Source organism: Rhinoraja longicauda, chromosome 7, assembly GCF_053455715.1.
Source record: "Rhinoraja longicauda isolate Sanriku21f chromosome 7, sRhiLon1.1, whole genome shotgun sequence".
NCBI lineage: Eukaryota > Metazoa > Chordata > Chondrichthyes > Rajiformes > Arhynchobatidae > Rhinoraja > Rhinoraja longicauda.
Genome location: NC_135959.1, coordinates 4,982,273 through 5,004,797, shown reverse-complemented (window position 1 = coordinate 5,004,797; position 22,525 = coordinate 4,982,273). Strand labels below are relative to the sequence as shown.

The following is a 22,525-nucleotide window of genomic DNA, read 5'->3' as shown; positions in this document are numbered from 1 at the left end:
TATATTATTCCCAGGTTGCAATCAAACAGATGAATTTACAACAGCAGCCCAAGAAAGAATTGATTATTAATGAAATTCTGGTTATGAGGGAAAATAAAAATCCAAATATTGTTAATTATTTAGACAGGTGAGTAACCAGTCTGAAAATTAATTTCTTGTGTCGTATGCTTGGGTATATTGACTTCTCTGCAATATGTGGTAATGATATGATGCATCTTTGCCTGGAACTTGCCTATGGGCTAGTAATTAGAAACATAGAAAATAGGTGCAGGAGGAGGCCATTCGGTCCTTCGAGCCAGCACCGCCATTCATTGTGATCATGGCTGATCATCCACCATCAGTAACCCGTGCCTGCCTTCTCCCCATATCCCTTGATTCCACGAGCCCCTAGAGCTCTATCCAACTCTCTCTTAAATCCATCCAGTGATTTGGCCTCCACTGCCCTCTGTGGCAGAGAATTCCACAAATTCACAACTCTGTGTGAAAATGTTCCTTCTCACCTCAGTTTTAAATGGCCTCCCCTTTATTCTAAGACTGTGGCACCTGGTTCTGGACTCGCCCAACGTTGGCCCAACTCGCCCACAATTAAGAGTCTGAATAAAACATAAAGCGGCACAGTGGTGCAACGATAGAGCTACTGCCTCAAAGCACCAGAGTCATCAGAAGTTCCATCCTGACTTCGGGTGCTAACCGTGTAGAGTTTGCACGTTCTCCCTGTGACCACGTGGGCTTCCCCCAGGTGCTCTGGTTTCAGCCCACATCCCAAAGATGTACGGGTTTGTAGGTTAATTTGTCCTCGGTGTGCAGGGAGAGGATGCAAAAGTGAGATAACATCGAACTAGTGCGAACGTGTGATTGATGGTTGGTGTGGGCTCGGTTTTTCCATGCTGTATGTTTCAATCAATCATAGTCATAACAGTGTGGAAGCAGGCCCTTAGGCCCAACTTGCCCATACTGACCAACATGCCCCATGTACACTAGTCCCACCTGCCTGTTTTTGGCCTATATCCCTTCTAAACTTACCCTATCCATATATCTGTCTAAATGTTTCCTAAACATTGCGATAGTACACGCCTCAATTACCTTCTCCGGCAGCTTGTTCCATACACCCACTGCCCTTTCTGTAAAAACAGTTGCCTCTCAGGGTCCCATTAAATCTTTCCCCCCTCACCTTAAACCTAGGTCCTCTGGTTCTCGATTCCCCATACTCTGACCAAAAAAATTATATTCTTAACCTAGTAAACCTACGCTGCATGCCCTCAATAGCAATGATCTATGCCTCTCATGATTTTGTACACCTCTGTCGGATCACCCCTCATCCTCCTGTGCTCCAATGAATAGAGACCCAGCCTGCTCAACCTCTCCCTATAGCTCAGACCCACGAATCCTGGCAACATATTGGTAAATCATTCCTGAACGCATGCTTCATGCTTAACAACATTCCTCCTATAACATGGTGACCAAAATCAATCAATAAAAAAACATAGAAGAGTACAGATGGTTCGGAACAGGAAAGCTAAATGAAAGGAGTGGGAAAGAACTGCAGATGTTGGTTTAAATCGAAGGTGGACACAAAATGCTGGAGTAACTCAGCGGGTCAGGCAGCAACTCAGGAAAGAAGGAATGAAAGACTGAAGAAGGGTCTCAACCCTAAACGTCACCCATTCCTTCTCTCCCGAGATGCTGCCTGACCCGGTGGGTTACTCCAGCATTTTGTGTCTACCTTCAAGTTAAATGAAATCTCTGCCTCCATTGGTCGGTCCCGAACCAAAACATCACCTACACGTGATCTCCAGGGATGCTGCCTGACCCCGCTGGGTTACTCCAGCACTTTGAGTCCTTTCGTCAACCAGCATCTGCATTTCCTTGTTCCTACTGCCTGAATGTTAGCTTGATGCCCCCCCATCTCCCAGTGCTATTTGTACTGGATGGAGCCCATCTCTGCTCCTTTCTCCCATCTGGATGTTGCGGCTGTTGGCGGCAGAGGCCTTTGCGTGTGAAGAGTGTGAGGGTTCGGCCAGGGCACGGCTGGGTGTCTGGGGGAACGGATGGACCACATCCAGATAACACACTGCATCGTCCTTGGCTTGTGCATCGAACAGATTTGTGCTCTTGGCTGTGAGCGTCAAATAAGGAAACAAAGATAATGAATTACATATTGAAATAATATCTACACGCTTCATTTTTTTTTTTAAACGGTTTTTAATGGAAGCAAGCTACGGGTTTATAATTATTAAGCTTTGTCATCTATTAAAAACATAACATTTTGTCTGAAGAAGGGTCTCGACCCGAAACGTCGCCCGTTCCTTCTCTCTAGAGATGCTGCCTGACCCGCTGAGGTACTCTATCTTTTTTGTGTCAATCTTTGGTTTAAACCAGCATCTACAGTTCCTTCCTACACATAACATTTTACATTATTAAAGGGAGCTTTTTGGTCCACTTTGCTTGTTCGAGCTGTCAGCTTGACGTGTTATCCATTTAGACCCACAACCCTTGCTATCCCCAGCCCGTGAAAAAATATTTACTACAAATGCATCACCATTGGAAAAACCATCGTGGTTCCAGCATCCAGCAGTGTTTCCTGCTGATATTCTCTGTCCAAGAAACCATCTTTTTGAAAGGGTTTCTTCTAATTTCTGAACGAGGGTGCCAACCCCGAAATGCCACCTTTCCATGTTTCCCAGAGATGCTGCCTGACCTGCTGAGTTACTCCAGCATTTTGTGCCCCTTCTAATTCCCTCCCTTGGTGAGGGTGATAAACTTCTGACCTCGAGTGACAGAACTGAGGGCCGACGCAGTGGTAGAGTTGCTGCCTGACTGCGCCAGAGATCTGGCTTCGATCCCAACTGCAGGTGCTCCCAATAATTCAATTCAATGATACTTAGTAGGAAAAAAACTGCAGATGCTACCACAAAATGCTGGAGTAACTCAGCGGGTCAGGCAGCATTTCAGGAGAGAAGGAATGGGTGACGTTTCAGGTCGAGACCCTTCTTCAGACTGATGTCAGCGGAGGGGGGGACGGGACAAAGATAGGATGTAGTCGGAGACAGGAAGACAGGTGGAGAACTGGGAAGGGGGAGGGGAAAGAGAGGGACAGAGGAACTATCTGAAATCGAAGAAGTCTTCAATTTGTACCAGCAATTTTCCTACACAAACTGCAGATGCTGGTTAAAATCGAAGGTAGACACAAAATGCTGGAGTAACTCAGCGGGTCAGGCAGCATCTCTGGAGAGAAGGAATACGTGACATTTCAGGTCGAGTCTGAAGAAGGGCCTCGACCCGAAACGTCACCCGTTCCTTCTCTCCAGAGATGCTGCCTGACCCGCTGAGTTACTCCAGCGTTTTGTGTCTACCCTCATACTTTATGGTCACATGTACAGTGAAATGCTTTGATTTTGTATACAACCCGGTAAAATCACATAGCAGACCTCACCTCGGCAGTACATGAGCCGCCACGTATCTGGCGCCGACAAAGTAACAAAAAGTTAGTCAAACAGTTTTATCTTCTCATGGCGGCGAGCCAGGCCTGCCTGCCCTTCCATCTCGGCGCACCCTCTTACAGAGTTTGCACCTTCTCCCTACGACCGCGTGGGTTTTTTTTCGCGGGCGCTCTGATTTCTTACCACACTCCAAAGACATGCAGGTTTGTAGGTGAATTGACTTCAGTAAAATTGTCCCTAGAGTGTAGGGTAGCGCTGGTGTACGGATGATCGACAGTCAGCGTGGACTCTGTGGGCCGAAGGGCCTGTCTCTGTGCTGTATCTCTACAAGGTATCGGCACGGTGGCGCAGCGGTAGAGTTGCTGTCTTACAGCAAATGCAGCGCCAGAGACCCGGGTTCCATCCCGACTACGGGGGCTGTCTGTTACGGAGTTTGTACGTTCCCCCCCCGCGAGCTGCGTGGGTTTTCTCCGAGATCTTCGGTTTCCTCCCACACTCCAAAGACGTGCAGGTTTGTAGGTTAATTGGCTGGGTAAATGTAAAAATTGTCCCTAGTGGGTGTAGGATAGTGTCAACGTGCGGGGATCGCCGGTCGGCATGGACCCGGTGGGCTGAAAGGGCCTGTTTCCGCGCTGTATCTCTAAACTAAACCTAACTATCTAAAGTAAAGGACATAAAATCCATGTTGTCTGTGAAGATTTTTAAGACCATTCACTTGGCTTTGCTTCCCTCTAGTTACCTCGTGGGGGATGAGTTATGGGTGGTTATGGAGTACCTGGCAGGTGGATCGCTGACCGACGTGGTCACGGAGACGTGCATGGATGAAGGACAAATAGCCGCAGTGTGTAGAGAGGTGAGTCTTCAGGGTGAAGCCAAAGATTCCATGACTCCATAACTAGGCGACCTCCAGCGCAGGTGAGCTTCTGAAACGTGGTCAATGTGCTACAAATGGGTGGAAACTAAAGAGTGCAAATATCACACACAAAACTGGACTGAAGGCTTTTCAGTATTAATCCTAATGAATGGACAAGGGGGTTAAAGGCTTTGTGGCAAAGTTTGCGGATGATACGAAAGAAAATAGGTGGAGGGGCAGATGGTGTAGAGAAAGCAGGTTGGGAGAGTCGGAAGACAATAGGTGCAGGTGTAGGTCATTCGGCCCTTTGAGCCAGCACCACCATTCAATATGATCATGGCTGATCATTCTCAATCAGTACCCCGTTCCTGCCTTCTCCCCATACCTCCTGACTCCGCTATCCTTAAGAGCTCTATGTAGCTCTCTCTTGAATGCATTCAGAGAACTGGACTCCACTGCCTTCTGAGGCAGAGAATTCCACAGATTCACAACTCTCTGACTGAAAAAGTTTTTCCTCATCTCCGTTCTAAATGGCCTACGTATTATTCTTAAACTGTGGCCCCTGGTTCTGGACTCCCCCAACATTGGGAACATGTTTCCTGCCTCTAACGTGTCCAACTCCTTAATAATCTATAGTATAAGAAAATAACTGCAGATGCTGGTATAAATCGATTTATTCACAAAATGTTGGAGTAACTCAGCAGGTCAGGCAGCATCTCAGGAGAGAAGGAATGGGTGACATTTCGGGTCGAGACCCTTCTTAATAATCTTATATGTTTCAATAAGATCCCCTCTCATCCTTCTAAATTCCAGTGTATACAAGCTTAGTCGCTCCAGTCTTTCAACATATGACAGTCCCGCCATTCCGGGAATTAACCTAGTAATTCCTGCATGCCCTCAATAGCAAGAACTGTCAGATGGAATATAGCGTAGCAAATGCAGTGTGGTGTCATGCATTTTGGTAGCAGGAATAAAGGCGTAGACTATTTTCTAAATGATGTGAGAATCCAGAAATCGGACAAAGGAACTTGGGATTGCTGGTGCAGGATTCCCAAAAGGTTAATCTGCAAGTTGAATCGGGAGTAAAGAAAGTAAACTCAATGCTAGCATTTATTTCAAGAGGGCTTGTATACAAAAACAGTGATGTAATGTTGAGGCTCTAAAGCGCTGGTAAGGCCGCATTTGGAATATTGTGTGCAATTTTGGGCACCATATCTGAGGGAGGATGTGCTGGCTCTGGAGAGGGTCCAGAGAAGGTTTACAGGAACTATCTCAGGAATGAGTAGGTTAACCTATGATGAGCGTTTGACGCACTGGGCCTGTACTCGCTGGAGTTTAGAAGAATGAGGGGGGACCTCATTGAAACGTTACAGAATAGTGAAAGTCTTGGATAGAGTGGATGTGAAGAGGATGCTTCCACTAGTGGGAGAGTCTAGGACCAGAGGTCACAGCCACAGAATTAAAGGATGTTCTTTTAGGAAGGAGATGAGGAGAAATCTCTTTAGTCAGAGGACGGTGAATCTGTGGAATTCTTTGCCACAGAAGGCTGTGGAGGCCGTCAGTGGATATTTTTAAAGCAGGGAGTGATAGATTCTTGATTAGTACAGGTGCCAGAAGTTATGGGGAGAAGGCAGGAGAATGGGGTTGGGAGGGAGAGATGCATCAGCCATGATTGAACAGCGGAGTAGACTTGATGGGCCGAGTGGCCTAATTCTACTCCTATTCTTTATGACCTCATGAAGGAACTCAGTGGGGCGAGCACCAGGAGTCCAAAGTATTTAATTGTCAAATGTACCAACAGCAAATCGATGAATGTCTTACTTGCAGCAGCATAACACTCTACATAGATAAAAGGGCGCAGCGGTAGTTACTGCCAGACAGCGCCAGAGGCCCGGGTTCAATCCTGACCTCGGGCGATGTCTGTGTGGTGTTTGTACGTTCTCCCCGCGACCACGTGGATTTTTCCCACACTGCGAAGACGTACAGGTTTAAAATGTTCCCTCCTGTGCACGGACATAGTGGGCTGAAGGGCCTGTTTCCACTCTGTATCCCAAAAAATATATATGTTGTTGTTGTTGTTGGTCCTTCGGGTTCGAAGATGACCGTGACTTCACTTTCAATCTTATTATTTTGACCGCTGATTGGGATCGCCGCCAGCCGCGGTGTGTGTGCTGGCCGAGGTTGAAGTCATGACTTGCGCTTGACTTGGATTTAAGTGAGGGGGAGTTGCACAGATCGTCGGCCTCACTCTCTCGTCCCGGCCTGTCGGGCCCCAGCAGCAAGACATAGTCGGGACGGCTGGGGACAGGTCAGGATGCAGTGGATGGTCAGAAGTGTCCTACGTATCTCACTCTGCCCTGTTTGCGCTCCACAACGCTTTGCTGGGATCGTCTTTTCTGCCCGTTGAACCCTCTGGTGGTTTCCTCCGCTCAATCCGCCGAACCCAGGCTTCACGTGCTAGGTAGACAAGCCCCAAGCCGCTGGAACCGCTGAAAAAAAATATATATAATGAACAAAAGTTTAATAAATGAATAACAATAATAATACGTAGAAACCCAAAAATCCTTAGTGCAACCAAAGACAGTCCATAGATGTTCATAGCTGAGTTGTGCCCTGTTCAAGACCTCAATGTTGTTAGTCAGAAGTTATTCTTGAAGCTGGAGGTTACGGTCTTCAGACTCCTGTACCTTCTTCCTGAAAGTAGGAGTGAAATGAGAGCGTGGTTAGATGTGGGTCTTTGATATTGGCTACATATTTGAGGCACCGTCTCCTATAGATAACGTCAGACAGCATTCCCCTCTCCCATCAGGCAAAAGGTGTAGCAATGTGAAAACACACACCTCCAGATTCAGGGACACTTTCTTCCCAGCTGTTCTCAGGCAACCGAACCATCCTACCACAACCAGAGAGCAGTGCTGAACTACTATCTACTTCATTGGTGACCCTCGGACTATCCTTGATCGGACTTTGCTGGTATCTCTAAATCTAAAAAAATCTAAATCTAAAACCTTGCACTAAACGTTATTCCCTTATCGTGTATCTATACACTGCTATGGCTCGATTGTAATCATGCATTGCCTTTCCGCTGACTGGATAGCACGCACAAAAGCATTTCACTTTACCTCGGTACACGTGACAGTAGTGAGGCCCACCGGAAATTGGAGGAACAGCACCTCGTATTTCGCCTGGGCAGCTTGCAGCCCAGTGGTATGAACATTGACTTCTCCAACTTTAGATAGTTCCTCTGTACCTCTCTTCCCCTCCCCCTTCCCAGATCTCCCACTGTCTTCCTGTCTCCACCTGTATCCTTCCTTTGTCGTCGTCCCCTGACATCAGTCTGAAGAAGGGTCTCGACCCGAAACATCGCCCATTCCTTCTCTCCTGAGATGCTTCCTGACCTGCTGAGTTACTCCAGCAATTTGTGAATAAATACCTTCGATTTGTACCAGCATCTGCAGTTATTTTCTTACACTTCTTAAACTAAACTATAGAATCCGTGGCCGGTGGCGGTCAAGACATTGTTTTTTTTTAAAGGAGATTGATAGGTTCTTGATTAGTAAGAGTGTCAAAGATTACTGGGAGAAGGCAAGAGAATGGGGTTTTCGAGGGAATAATAGATCAACCATGATCGAATGGCAGAGTAGACTTGATGGGCTGAATGGCCTAATTTTGCTCACATGTCTCATGGTGGTAAGGAGCGCGTATAGAATGTGGGTGGGAGAAGACGGCCAAATAGATTTAGATTTAGATTTAGAGATACAGCGCGGAAACAGGCCCTTCGGCCCACCGGGTCCGCGCCGCCCAGCGATCCCCGCACACTAACACTATCCTACACCCACTAGGGACAATTTTTACATTTGCCCAGCCAATTAACCTACAAACCTGTACGTCTTTGGAGTATGGGAGGAAACCAAAGATCTCGGAGAAAACCCACGCAGGTCACACGGGGAGAACATACAAACTCCGTACAGACGGCACCCGTAGTCAGGATCGAACCTGAGTCTCCGGCGCTGCATTCGCTGTAAGGCAGCAACTCTACCGCTGCGCCACCGCGCCACTCCATTCCTAATTCTATGAAAATGAATCCCCCTCTCCCCACGCCCCCCCCACGCGCTGGTTTTACATTTCTCCTCACTGCACTTGTTTGGATTAACATCTTTTACCACGTCTCCATTAATGTTCTCGTGCACGCTGTTTCACAGGTTCATCGCTTCCAACATAATCCCTAGAAACTCTCACAGTTCATCAGTTTCAATTTGTGAGAGTTGGCAAACTCTGTGCTGCCTTCTGTCTTTGCGCTGTAAAGCTGAGGAGACGTGTTATTCCTCCAAATAACGCTGACATAAGTGGGCGCCACAGCAAATGAGTCATTCACTGCTGCCCTGCTTGCTGTAAATAGACACCTAGCTCATAAGTTACAGGAGCAGAATTAGGTCATTAAGTCTACTCTGCCACTCAATGGAAGGACATGGATGAAATTGATTAACTGCTTACTGCCTCCATTCAATTGACAATAGGTGCAGGAGTAGGCCATTCGGCCCTTCGAGCCAGCACCGAAGAGCATCTAAGAGCTCTATCTAACTCTCTTGAAAGCATCCAGAGATTTGGCCTCCACTGCCTTCTGAGGCAGAGAATTCCACAGATGCACAACTCTCTGAGTGAAAATGTTTTCCTCATCTTCGTTCTAAATGGCCTACCCTTTATTCTTTGTCTTTCCATGGTAAACCAGCATCTGCAGTTCCTTGTTTCTACACCAACTTTGTATTTTTGTTGTAGTGATAAATATAGGCAGTCTCCAGACTGTGCAAGGCATTAGACTTTAGAGATACAGCACGGAGACAAGCCTTTCGCCCCAGCGAGACCGCGCCGATCAGCCACACGAACACTATCCTGCGCGCCAGGGACAATTCACAGTTACCGAAGTCAATCAACCTACAAACCTGTGTCTTTTGGAGTGTGGGAGGAAATCGGAGCACCCGGAGAAAACCCACGCGGTCACGGGGAGAACGTACAAACTCCGTACCTGTAGTCGGGATCGAACCCGTGTCTCTGGCGTTGTGGGGCAGCAACTCTACCGCTGCGCCACCGAGCCGCCCCATTCCGATCCTAAGACCAGATCCCGACCCAAAACATCGCCTGTCCGTGATCTCTAGAGATACTGCCTGACCCGCTGAGTTACTCCAGCACATTGTCTTTTATTCATCTTCCAAAGAATTGTCTATTAACAGATCTTCTGAAGTTATAAAAGCCAATTTCCTACAGCTGCCCCTGTCTTATATTCCTCGTACACTTGCTGTGATTCTTTTACTTCATTTAAAAATAATCCTGCCGCCACCTACAATTGAGCTAATGGAACATTTACTCTCTTCATTCATTGATAAATACCATGAAACCTTTTATTACTAGCTTGAAAACTGCTTCAAGGGAATTTAAGTGAATTTAAATGTTCACAGGCCAAGTCACCAATAGCCCTTTGTATGACATATGGTAGATGATTTGCACACAGCAGGCACCGGGGATAATGACAGAGTAATCATGTTCTTGATGATGTTGGTAAATTGCCCTCTACTGGTTCTACTAATATGGGATCTTTCTCAAACGGGAACTTGATAGATTGTCTCATATAAAATATGGTGATCTAGAATAGAGTCTGAACCTACAATCCTCCGATCCTAGGAGATCGTGTTACTAACTCTGCACGGCTGGCAGCAGGAGAATGAGCCTTAACACACAAAGCGCAGTCAGCAAATGTCTGGCTTCCATGCTTCCACACTGTTATATGGCTTACACTCAAGGGTCTCTGTGCAGCTTGTTTACAAACCGCGGATTACAGCAGGGGGGTTTTTTCTTCTTCCGTCTGAAGAAGGGTCCCGACCCGAAACGTCGCCCGCCCTTTTTCACCACAGGTGCTGCCTGACCCGCTGAGTTAATCCAGCGCTTTGTGTTGGAGGAGTCCAGAACAAGGGGCCACAGTTTAAGAATAAGGGGTAGGCCATTTAGAACTGAGATGAGGAAAAACTTTTTCAGTCAGAGAGTTGTGAATCTGTGGAATTCTCTGCCTCAGAAGGCAGTGGAGGCCAATTCTCTGAATGCATTCAAGAGAGAGCTGGATAGAGCTCTTAAGGATAGCGGAGTCAGGGGGTATGGGGAGAAAGCAGGAACGGGGTACTGATTGAGAATGATCAGCCATGATCACATTGAATGGCGGTGCTGGCTCAAAGGGCCGAATGGCCTCCTCCTGCACCTATTGTCTATTGTGTCCATCTTCGGCATAAACCAACATCTCCAGTTCTTTGGTTCCACTCGTTTTTTTAAAGTTTTTTTAAAAAGTGTTTTCTATCTTCTCTCGTTTGTTCCAGTGTTTACAAGCCCTGGAGTTCCTGCACTCAAACCAGGTCATTCACAGGGACATCAAAAGTGACAACATTCTGCTGGGGATGGACGGATCTGTCAAGCTAAGTACGTCTGCATTTCTGCCCTGCCGTACCTATCTAACCAAACCAAGATTTGCGTCTCACCTTCGGTAGAGTTGGGTCAATGTTTGACCGGGAGGGCTTGACCAGGTAGGTGCATGCTTGAAGCGTGAAGCATGGTTGTCTGAAGATGGGCCCTGACCCGAAACGTCGCCTGTCCATGTTCTCCAGAGATACTACCTGACCCGCTGCAGTGCTCCAGCACTTGGGTGTGTCTTTTTTTTCTGGGCGCCAAAGCCCTTCGCTAAATAGTCCAGACCAAGAGCCAGTGTCGCGGAATGGGGAGTTGGCCATTTTAGTTCTAAAAGGAAATGTTGATAAGTTCCAGAGCCCAATTAGGCCATTCGGCCCATCAATTCTACTCCGCCATTCAATCATGGCTGATCTATCTCTCCCTCTCAACCCCATTCTCCTGCCTTCTCCCCACAACCCCTGACTCCCGCACTAATCAAGAATCTGTCGGTTTATTCTCCCAAGGGATCGTGTATTTTTAATTTAGTTTAGAGATATAGTATTGAAACAGGCCCTTCAGTCGGCACGGTGGCGCAGCGGTCGAGTTGCTGCCTTACAGCGAATGCAGCGCCGGAGACCCGGGTTCGATCCTGACTACGGGTGCTGTACTGTACGGAGTTTGTACGTTCTCCCGGTGACCTGCGTGGGTTTTCTCCGAGATCTTCGGTTTCCTCCCACACTCCAAAGACATACAAGTTTGTAGGTTAATTGGCTGGGCAAATGTAAAAATAGTCCCGAGTGGGTGTAGGGTAGTGTTAATGTGCGGGGATCGCTGGGCGGCGCGGACCCGGTGGGCCGAAGGGCCTGTTTCTGCGCTGTATCACTAAATCTAAATCAGTCAACTGACTATTGATCACCCGTTCACACTAGTTCTATGTTAACCCTCCTTAGCACCCCCTCCCTGCACGCCAGAGACAATTATAGAAGCCAATTTCACAAAATGCTGGAGTAACTCAGCAGGTCAGGCAGCATCTCAGGGGAGAAGGAATGGGTGACGTTTCGGGTCGAGACCCATCTTCAGACTGAAGAATGGTCTCGACCCGAAACGTCACCCATTCCTTCTCTCCTGAGATGCTGCCCGACCTGCTGAGTTACTCCAGCATTTTGTGAAATACATACCTTCGATTTGTACCAGCATCTGCAGTTATTTTCTTACAACAGAAGCCAATTTAATCTACAAACCCGAACGTTTTGGGGATGTGGGAGAAAACCAGGGCACGTGGGAGAAAACCCAGGAGGAGAACGTGCAAGCTCCACGCAGACAGCGCCCGAGGTTAGAATCTAAGCCGGGTGTCTGGCACTGTGAGGCTGCAACTTTACCAGTGCACCCCAGTGTAAATGTGTGGTAGAAGGATCAGAGAGGAGTTAATGGGAAATGGATTCATGAGATTGTTCTGAGTGCTAGCAGAGAGTGGACGGGCAGAATGGCTGACAAAGGTCATGAGAAATCCAGAGTGCTCCCAGCACTGTGGAACTCCGACATCATCATCATCATCATCTCATGTCTAGCTGGGCGTAGTCAAACGATCATGTGAAACTTTGAGTACAAAACATTTTATAAATATAGTGCCTGATTTATCGGATGCCAGTGACAAACCATGAATCTTCACCTATTTTAGGAGGTGGCATACTTACTTCCTTATGTTCTGCTGTATTTTTAGTACCTTACGACTTATCCAATCAATTCAACGAATTCTGGACCAGCCTAAATGTTTCATACCAGAGACCAGAATAGAGAGAGGAGAGAAAAAAAAACACTATTTGGACACAAGATGGACACTGAGATGGACACAAAATGCTGCAGTGGCTCGATGGGTTAAACAGCATCTCTGGAGAAATAGGATGGGTGACATTTCGGGTCGGAACCCTTCTTCAGACTGGGACTGGCACCCATACTTTTTCTCCAGAGATGCTGCCTGATCTGCTGCCTGATCTGCTGAGTTACTTTTGGTCATAAGTGATAGGGAGTAGAATTCGGCCATTCGGCCCATCAAGTCTACTCCACCATTCAATCATGGCTGATCTATCTCTCTGCCTTCTCCCCGTAACCCTTGACACCCGTACTAATCAAGAATCTATCTCTGCCAATAAAAATATCCATTGATGGCCTCCACAGCCATTCTAAGGCAATGAATACTACAGATTCACTACCCTCTGACTAAAGAAATCCCTCCTCACCTCCTTCCTAAACAAACATCCTTTAATTCTGAAGCTGTGACCTTTGGTTCTAGACTCTCCCACTAGTGGAAACATCCTCTCCACATCCACTCTATCCAAGCCTTTCACTATTCGGTAAGTTTCAATGAGGTCCCCCCTCATCCTTCTAAACTCCAGCGAACACAGGCCCAGTGCCGACAAACACTCATCATAGGTTAACCCACTCATTCCTGGGATCAGTCTTGTCAACCTCCTCTGGACCCTCTCCAGAGCCAGCACATCCTTCCTCAGATATGGCGCCCAAAACTGTTCACAATAGTCCAAATGGGGCCTTATGGAGCCTCAGCATTACAACCCTTGTTTTTTGTATTCTAGCCCTCTTGAAATAAATGCTAGCATTGCATTTGCCCTCCTTACTACCGATTCGACTTGCAGATTAACATTTTGTGAATCCTGCACCAGCAATCCCAAGTCCCTTTGCACCTCCGACTTTGTGTCTACCTTCGGTATAAACCAGCATCTGCAGTTCCTTTCCGCACTAAAAAGTCTGATCTAGCCTTCCTGCTGAGTCACCAACATTATAGACAATAGGTGCAGGAGGAGGCCATTTGGCCCTTCGAGCCAGCACCATCATTCAATGTGATCATGGCTGATCATTCTCAATCAGTACCCCGTTCCTGCCTTCTCCCCATACCTCCTGACTCCGCTATCCTTAAGAGCTCTATCTAGCTCTCTCTTGAATGCATTCAGAGAATTGGCCTCCACTGCCTTCTGAGGCAGAGAATTCCACAGATTCACAACTCTCTGACTGAAAAAGCTTTTCCTCATCTCCGTTCTAAATGGCCGACCCCTTATTCTTAAACTGTGGCCCCTTGTTCTGGACTCCCGCTGAGTTCCTCCAGCATTTTGTGTCTATCGTCGGGTTAAACCAGCGCCTGCAGTTCCTTCCTGCACATTTGGTCTGCTCCTTCAGCCTGCAATGTCTGTACCAAGCATAACTCCAGCATTTTGTGAATAAATACCTTCGATTTGTACCAGCATCTGCAGTTATTTTCTTATAATGCCAAGAGCATTTCTTATCCACCGCCCGGTCCATCATGGGTACTGGCTTCCCCAGCATCGAAGGAGTCATTGCCTCAAAAAAGCAGCCAGCATCATCAGAGACCCACACCACCCTGGCCACGCTCTCATTTGACTCCTGCCAGCATCGGGAAGAATGTATAGGAGCCTGAAAACTGTAATAATCATAATAGTACTTTATTAGCCAAGTATGTTTTGCAACATACGAGGAATTCGATTTGCCACACAGTCATACCAATAAAGAGCAACAAGACACTCAAATATTTTTTTAACACGAACATCCACCACAGTGACTCCTCCACATTCCTCGAAGGTATTTATTCACAAAATGCTGGAGTAACTCAGCAGGTCAGGCAGCATCTCAGGAGATGCTCGACCCGAAACGTCACCCATTCCTTCTCTCCTGAGATGCTGCCTGACCTGCTGAGTTACTCCAGCATTTTGTGAATAAATACCTTCGATTTGTACCAGCATCTGCAGTTATTTTCTTATACCTCCACATTCCACACTGTGATGGAAGACGATCTGCTTCCCTGCTTTGTTCTCCCGCGGTCGGGGGCCTCGAGCCTTCGACAATAAAGGTTATTCTAATTCTGATCATAGATGAGTCCAATGATTGTAGTATTCACAGAGTGTTCAATGACTGTAGACTCCACAGAGATAGTGCATAGAAAACATAGAAATAGGTGCAGGAGGTGGCCATTCGGCCCTTCGAGCCAGCACACACAAACATAGAAATAGGTGCAGGAGGTGGCCATTCGGCCCTTCGAGCCAGCACACACAAACAGTCGCCACGTTTCTGGCGCCAACAAAGTTTCAAAGTTCTTAAGAGTGCAGTCTTATCTTGGCCTCAAAGGCCCGTTGCCCTTTCCTCCGCCTGCCGCCATCTTGAAATTGGCCCTTAGTCCAGCATCTGCCACCATCGCCGACCCCCCGCCCTCCTCCCTGGTTCCCGGTCTTCGGGGTCGAGCGGGAGATGAGCCTCGGATAGACGACTCCCGGTGGGTTCTCGGTTGTGCGGCGGGCGAGCCAGGCCGGCTGTCGAGAGTAGGGCCGCAGCTCGCCGGGAGCTTCTGCAAGTACGAATATCATTGCTCCGTTTTGGGACATATGACTATTAAACTCTCTTGACCCTGGTGCCTTTTATTCCCCCCTCTTCAGCTGACTTTGGCTTCTGCGCTCAGATCACTCCCGAGCAGAGTAAACGAAGCACGATGGTGGGCACCCCCTACTGGATGGCGCCGGAAGTGGTCACAAGAAAAGCGTACGGTCCCAAGGTAGACATTTGGTCGCTGGGAATCATGGCGATTGAAATGATCGAGGGCGAACCTCCCTACCTGAACGAGAACCCTCTGAGGGTAAGATTCCTTCTCTTCTTCTCATCCGATGGATTGAGCTATTGGCTGAACTCAGCGCTGCCACACAATGGTTACCTTGCATCTCAAAGATCTGCAGTCTCTCACCATTTGGATAAGTGTTTTTGTTACTTTAGATTAGTTTCAGGGCGGCACAGCGGTAGAGTTGCTACCTTACAGCGCGTAGAGACCCGGGTTCAATCCTGACCACCGGTGCTGTGTGTACGGAGTTTGTACGTTCTCCCCGTGACCAGTTGGGTTTTCTCCGGGTGCTCCGGTTTCCTCCCACATTCCAAAGACGTGCAGGTTTGTAGGTTAATTGGCTTCTGAAATCGTCCCGCGTGTGTACGGACTCGGTGGGCCGAAGGGTCTGTTTCCACACTGTATCTCTACACTAACGTTAGAGTTACACAATGCAAACAGGCCCTTCAGACTATCGAGTCCACGTCGACCATCGATCACCGTTCACAACAGTTCTACGTTATCCCACTTTCTCATCCACTCCCTATGCACCAGGGGGAATTTACAGAGAAGCCAATTAACCTGCAAACCTGCGCAACTTGGGAATGTGGGAGGAAACTGCCCTGGAATCTTGCTAAAACCAAAAAATGCTAGAAATGGATATACAATACAATACAATACAATATATCTTTATTGTCATTGTACAGGGGTACAACGAGATTGGGAATGCGCCTCCCATACGATGCAATAAATTAATTAGCTAGTCAGTATTCATTTAAACAACCCAATGAAACAAATTGTAACAGTTTTAAAACAGAATAAAGTGCAAGTAGATCTGTGCCGGTTCACTGTGCGATGTGACCATCCGGCTCAGCAGGACCGTTTCATAGCAGCTATGGCCCTGGGGATGAAGCTGTTCCTGAGTCTGGAGGTGCGGGCGGAGAAGGCCTTGTATCGTCTGCCCGATGGTAGAAGTTCGAACAGACTGTTGCAGGGGTGTGAGGAGTCTTTGTGGATGCTGGTGGCTTTTCTGAGGCATCGTGTGTTGTAGATGCCCTCCAAGGTTCAGAGGGATATGGAGCAAACGCTGGAAAGCTCGGTCAGCTTTGGATGAGTGGGTCCGAAGGGCCTGTATCTGTGCTGCATGAATCTATGACTCAGCAGGTCAGGCCACATCTGTGGGATGAGAACAAGAGGCAGCTTTTTAGGTCGGAGATTCTTGGTCTGGTTGGAATTTTAAATAGCAGTCAGGTCAGGTTTGTGGTGAGCAGAGAGTGAGTAAGACCGCATCTCATCCAGTCCAAACCCTCGCCTCCTCTCTCCCCCACGACCACACACACGCAGTCTGGCCTGTGTGATCATAGAAACATAGAAAATAGGTGCAGGAGGAGGCCATTTGGCCCTTCGAGCCAGCACCGCCATTCATAGTGATCATGGCTGATCGTCCACAATCAGTACCCCGTGCCTGCCTTTTCCCCAAATCCCTTGATTCCACTAGCCCCGAGAGCTCTATCTAACTCTCTTTTAAATTCATCCAGTGAATTGGCCTCCACTGCCCTCTGTGGCAGAGAATTCCACAAATTCATAACTCTCTGTGTGAAGAAGTTTCTTCTCACCTCAGTTTTAAATGGCCTCCCCTTTATTCTTAGACTGTGATCGACCGGGCCCCATCCACAACTCCGCAACTTCTTGCCGTCCTGGGCAGAGCTGTTCATTTCAATGTTTTCACTCTTTTTTCCCCGCTTAATTGGATGAGATGAGAGGGAGATCTTATCGAAACGTATAAGATTATTAAGGGGTTGGACACGTTAGAGGCAGGAAACATGTTGGGGGAGTCCAGAACAAGGGGCCACAGTTTACGAAAAAGGGGTAGGCCATTTAGAACTGAGATGAGGAAAAACTTTTTCAGTCAGAGAGTTATGAATCTATGGAATTCTCTGCCTCAGAAGGCAGTGGAGGCCAATTCTCTGAATGCATTCAAGAGAGAGCTAGATAGAGCTCTTAAGGATAGCGGAGTCAGGGGGTATGGGGAGAAGGCAGGAACGGGGTACTGATTGAGAATGATCAGCCATGATCATGTTGAATGGCGGTGCTGGCTCGAAGGGCTGAATGGCCTCCTCCTGCACCCATTGTCTATTGTCTATTAATTAATTTAATTATATGAAATCTCATCTCTCCAGGCATTGTATTTAATAGCAACGAATGGCACTCCAGAGCTACAGAATCCTGAAAAACTGTCGTCTATATTTCGGGACTTTCTCAACCGCTGCCTAGAGATGGATGTGGAGAAGAGAGGTTCTGCCAAGGAGCTTCTCCAGGTGAGACGAGTCAACACGTTTTTTAATTATTTTCGTGCCCAAAATTATTCGGACTTAACAAGAACCTTTTCGCAAATGTTCCCAATGTTGGGGGAGTATAGGGGGAGTATAGCAAAGAGGTCCTTCTGCAGTTGTACAGGGCCCTAGTGAGACCGCACCTGGAGTACTGTGTGCAGTTTTGGTCTCCAAATTTGAGGAAGGATATTCTTGCTATTGAGGGCGTGCAGCTTAGGTTTACTAGGTTAATTCCCGGAATGGCGGGACTGTCGTATGTTGAAAGGTTGGAGCGGCTAGGCTTGTATACACTGGAATTTAGAAGGATGAGAGGGGATCTTATCGAAACGTATAAGATTATTAAGGGGTTGGACACGTTAGAGGCTGGAAACATGTTCCCAATGTTGGGGGAGTTCAGAACAAGGGGCCACCGTTTAAGAATAAGGGGTAGGCCATTTAGAACTGAGATGAGGAAAAACCTTTTCAGTCAGAGTTGTGAATCTGTGGAATTCTCTGCCTCAGAAGGAAGTGGAGGCCAATTCTCTGAATGCATTCAAGAGAGAGCTAGATAGAGCTCTTAAGGATAGCGGAGTCAGGGGGTATGGGGAGAAGGCAGGAACGGGGTACTGATTGAGAATGATCAGCCATGATCACATTGAATGGCGGTGCTGGCTCGAAGGGCCGAATGGCCTCCTCCTGCACCTATTGTCTATTGTCTATTGAGTCCAGAGCCCGGGGCCACACAGTCTAAGAATAAAGGGGAGTCCATTTAAAACCGAGGTGAGAAAAAACGTTTTCACCCAGAGAGTTGTGAATTTGTGGAATTCTCTGCCACAGAGGGCAGTGGAGGCCAATTCACTGGATGAATTTAAAAGAGAGTTAGATAGAGTTCCAGGAGCTAGCAGAATCAAGGGATATGGGGGGAAGGCAGGCACGGGTTGCTAATTGTGGATGATCAGCCATGATCACAATGAATGGCGGTGCTGGCTCGAAGGGCCAAATGACCTCCTCCTGCACCTATTTTCTATGTTTCTATGACATATTGGCCTTCATCAGTCAAAGTATTTAGTATAGAAGTTGGGAGATCATGTTACAGTTATATTAGACGTTGGTGAGGCCGTATTTAGAGTAATGTGTTCAGTTCTGGGCACCATGTTATAGGAAAGATGTTGTCAAGCTGAAAAAGTTACAGAGAAGATTACGAGAATGTTATAAACAATAGACAATAGACAATAGGTGCAGGAGTAGGCAATTCGGCCCTTTGAGCCAGCACCGCCATTCAATGTGATCAAGGCTGATCATTCACAATCAGTACCCGTTCCTGCTTTTCCCCATACCCCCTGACTCCGCTATCCTTAAGAGTTCTATCTAACAATAGACTGTTGTCACGACTTCAGGGTGTGAGCTATAGGGAGAGGTTGAGCAGGTTGGGACTCTATTCCTTTGAGCACAGGAGGATGTGAGGGGTGATCCTATAAAGGTGTGTAAAGTCACGAGAGGAATAGACTTCAAGAGTTCAGAAATATATTCAGGAGAGTGACACTATTTTTCTTTACTTGCATTTATATCAGTTGCACAGAAAATAAAAATAGTATAATCAATGACGTTCAGGTATGTAGGTTAATTGGCTTGGTGTATGTGTAAATTGTCCCTAGTAGTTGGATAGTGTTAATGTGCGGGGATCGCTGGTCGGTGCGGACTAGGTGGGCCGAAGGGCCTGTTTCCGCGCTGTATCTCTAAACTAGACTGGGTAGATGCATCGAGTTTCTTGCCCAGAGTAGGTGAATCGAGCAGCAGAGGGCATAGGTTTAAGGTGAAGAGGAAAAGATTGAATAGGAATCCGAGGGGTAACCTTTACCACACAAAGGGTGGTGGGTGTATGGACTGAGCTGCCGGAGGAGGTAGTTGAGGCTGGGACTGTCCCAATCACGAAGACATTTGGACATTTCAAAGAGCCAGCAGCTAGCGGTAAAATGGGCTGAATGGTCTAGAGTTAGACAATCGACCCTTCAGCCCAACGACCATGCCAAGCAGGTGAACAGCTTTATAACTGACCAAGTCCCAAACGCTTGTACAAATCCCTTAACCCCCTGAATCGAACCTTTCCATGTACCTGTTTTTAAGTTTAAAGATCCAAGAAATCTACATGTTGCTATTTACAGTGCCCTCCATAATGTTTGGGACAAAGACCCATCATTTATTTATTTGCCTCTGTGCTCCACAATTTGAGATTTGTAATAGAAAAGAAATCACATGTGGTTAAAGTGCACATTGTCAGGAACTTTAGATAGTTCCTCTGTCCCACTCTTCCCCTCCCCCTTCCCAGTTCTCCCTCTATCTTCCTGTCTCCACCTATATCCTCCCTTTGTCCCGCCCCCCCTGACATCAGTCTGAAGAAGGGTCTCGACCCGAAGCGTCGCCCATTCCTTCCCTCCCGAGATGCTGCCTGACCCCCTGAGTTACTCCAGCATTTTGTGAATAAATACCAGATTTTAATAAAGGCCGTTTTTATACACTTTGGTTTTGCCGTGTAGAAATTACCGCTGTGTTTATACATAGTCCCCCCCCCCCATTTCAGGGCATGTTGGTTATTATGCTGTAAGAATGTTACTCTCTATTAATTTTTCATTTCCTTCCGCTGTGTTTGCGGCAACAGCACCCGTTCCTGAAGGTGGCGAAACCGCTGTCGAGCCTCACTCCCCTCATCCTGGCCGCCAAGGACGCCGCCAAGAACAACCGCTAACGCTCGACGGGGGACGTCTGCTGCCCTGCGCCGTCGCTCGCACGCGCTGGGGACGGGGAGGGGGGTGGTGGGGGGGGGGAAGAGATCGCCGGGCTTCCCCGCCCCCCCACCCCCCTCCCCACGGAATTGCTGCTCACCCTGGCGACGGAACGGTCCTCCAGCGTCCAACCCTTCTGCGGCCAAGTTACAGGGAAGGGGACGGAGCGGGGGATAGACCATCGCGGGAGGCTGGGATTCCACGGCGCGACGCAAAGGACCACGTGCTCTGTGCGGGACTGGACGGGAGGGGCGTAAGGCTCTTCCCTTCAACTGCGTTGGGTGTTAATACTTCTTTATAGTACTGAGCAGTGTACATCAACAGCCCACACACTGGAATCCCAGCCCCTGATGGTGGATGTATCTCGTGGTTGGGGACAGTTCCAGAGGGCTTGGTCATGGTCAGGAGATAAGCCTGTGCACTACTGTGTCCGCTGAACCCGTCGTTTGACCCTCCCCAAACCTGCCAAGCTGGTGGTTGTTTTCATTTGTTCATAAGAAGTATCTCTTGATTTTGGACGGACAGGCAAGTTCTTTCAGTTTCTTTTTCCTTCTCCTTCTCCCCAACCTTCTTTTTCTTCCTCCCCCTTTGTTGAGTGATTCTCTTTCCGCCTCAAAGATCAATCACTCGGATTGATCATGCGTTCTGATCGCCTGAGCCTTTTTCGGTTCGAGACTGCTCTCCAATCACTGAATGTAGTGGCAGGCTGCCGATTGATCACGTTCGTGACGTAGCTATTGAGTCTGTACTGATACCAGTCTTAATACGCGCACAGCCTGGCATGTAGTTTATTTTTTTGTGAGTGTTTCCCCCTCTTCCCTTCCCCTCTCCCCATTTCCCAACAGATCGTTTAGTTTTCCAAACACTGCTGCTCACTGCAAGTGGCTCGAATCCCTTGCCTTGGGCAACTTACATGCTGCTAAATCTTTGAGAATGTCTATAGTGTACAAAACTATGGAATTTAAAAACTACGGGGTTAAAAAAAAAGAATAAAAAGGGTGTGTTATAAAACTTCTGTGCTGGTTTTTACGTCTTTGGGAAGAATAAACTGGACAAAAATTGATCGGCATTGTGGAGGATTGGCACCGCACTAGGCCGATCGAATGTTTCTTTCATTGTTTCGCCCTGAAGTAAAGATGGTACTGCAGGTCAGTCTTGATTGAAGAACTGACTTGGCCATCTCTGGGTTTGTCATGCCTGTCCCAGTTGTGATATCTTAGTTTAAAACAAAAATGTAGCAATAAATAAATGGAACAGGCTCTAAAGTTTACAATTTGCATCCTTTAATGCTTTCTACATTCACTTTTCTACGTTTGCCCCATTCTTTGATTGCCTTAATGACTCTGGGGGGTTTATGGGGAGAAGGCAGGAGAATGGGATTAAGAGGCGAAGATTGATCAGCCATGATTGAATGGCGTAGTAGACTCGATGGGACGAATTAGGCCTGATTCTGCTCCTATCACTTACGAACATATTACAAGAAGACTTTCGAGGGCGCAGAAGAGGTTTACCAGGACGCTGCCTGTATTAAAGGGTATTAGTTATAAGGAGAGGTTTTGTTTTAGTTTAGTTTAGAGGTACAGTGTGGAAAAGGCCCTATCGGCCTAGCCAGTCCACGCCAACCATTGATCACCTGTACACTAGTTCCACGTCATCCCACATGACCATCCGACAACACTTGGGGTCATTTACACAAGCCAATTAACCAACAAACCTGCACCTTTGTGGTACGTGGGAGGAAACCGGAGCACCCGGAGAAAATACACGCGGTCACAGAGAGAACGTGCAAACTCCGTACAGGCAGCACCCCTGGATACCAGGATCCAACCCTGGTATCCGGTGCTGTGAGGCTGCAGCTTTACCGCTGCGCCACCGTGTCACCTTAACTAATCCGTCTCACCTTTTATTGTGTATAAAATCATGAGGGGAATCGAGAGATAGAGCTCTTAAAGATAGCGGAGTCAAGGGGTATGGGTAGAGGGCAGGAACGGGGTACTGATTGTGGATGATCAGCCATGATCACTGTGAATGGCGGTGCTGGCTCGAAGGGCCGAATGGCCTACTCCTGCACCTATTGTCTCTTAAATAGATAGGGTGAATCC

At 47.6% G+C, this 22,525-nt stretch overlaps 1 protein-coding gene across 11 annotated transcripts in view; it reads left to right on the top strand.

Annotated features, from left to right (window-relative positions):
- Positions 1–21,671, top strand: part of pak1 (p21 protein (Cdc42/Rac)-activated kinase 1) — a 187,426-nt gene extending 165,755 nt beyond the window's left edge. For all 11 annotated transcript variants that reach the window (XM_078402023.1, XM_078402016.1, XM_078402027.1 and 8 more), the window contains 6 exons: positions 15–127; positions 4,176–4,293; positions 10,653–10,752; positions 15,177–15,373; positions 17,512–17,649; positions 20,300–21,671. In XM_078402023.1, coding sequence (XP_078258149.1) covers positions 15–127; positions 4,176–4,293; positions 10,653–10,752; positions 15,177–15,373; positions 17,512–17,649; positions 20,300–20,386 — 753 coding nt within the window. In that variant the 3' untranslated portion in view covers positions 20,387–21,671. The remainder of the gene's footprint in view (positions 1–14; positions 128–4,175; positions 4,294–10,652; positions 10,753–15,176; positions 15,374–17,511; positions 17,650–20,299) is intronic.
- The last annotated feature ends 854 nt before the right edge of the window (positions 21,672–22,525 follow it).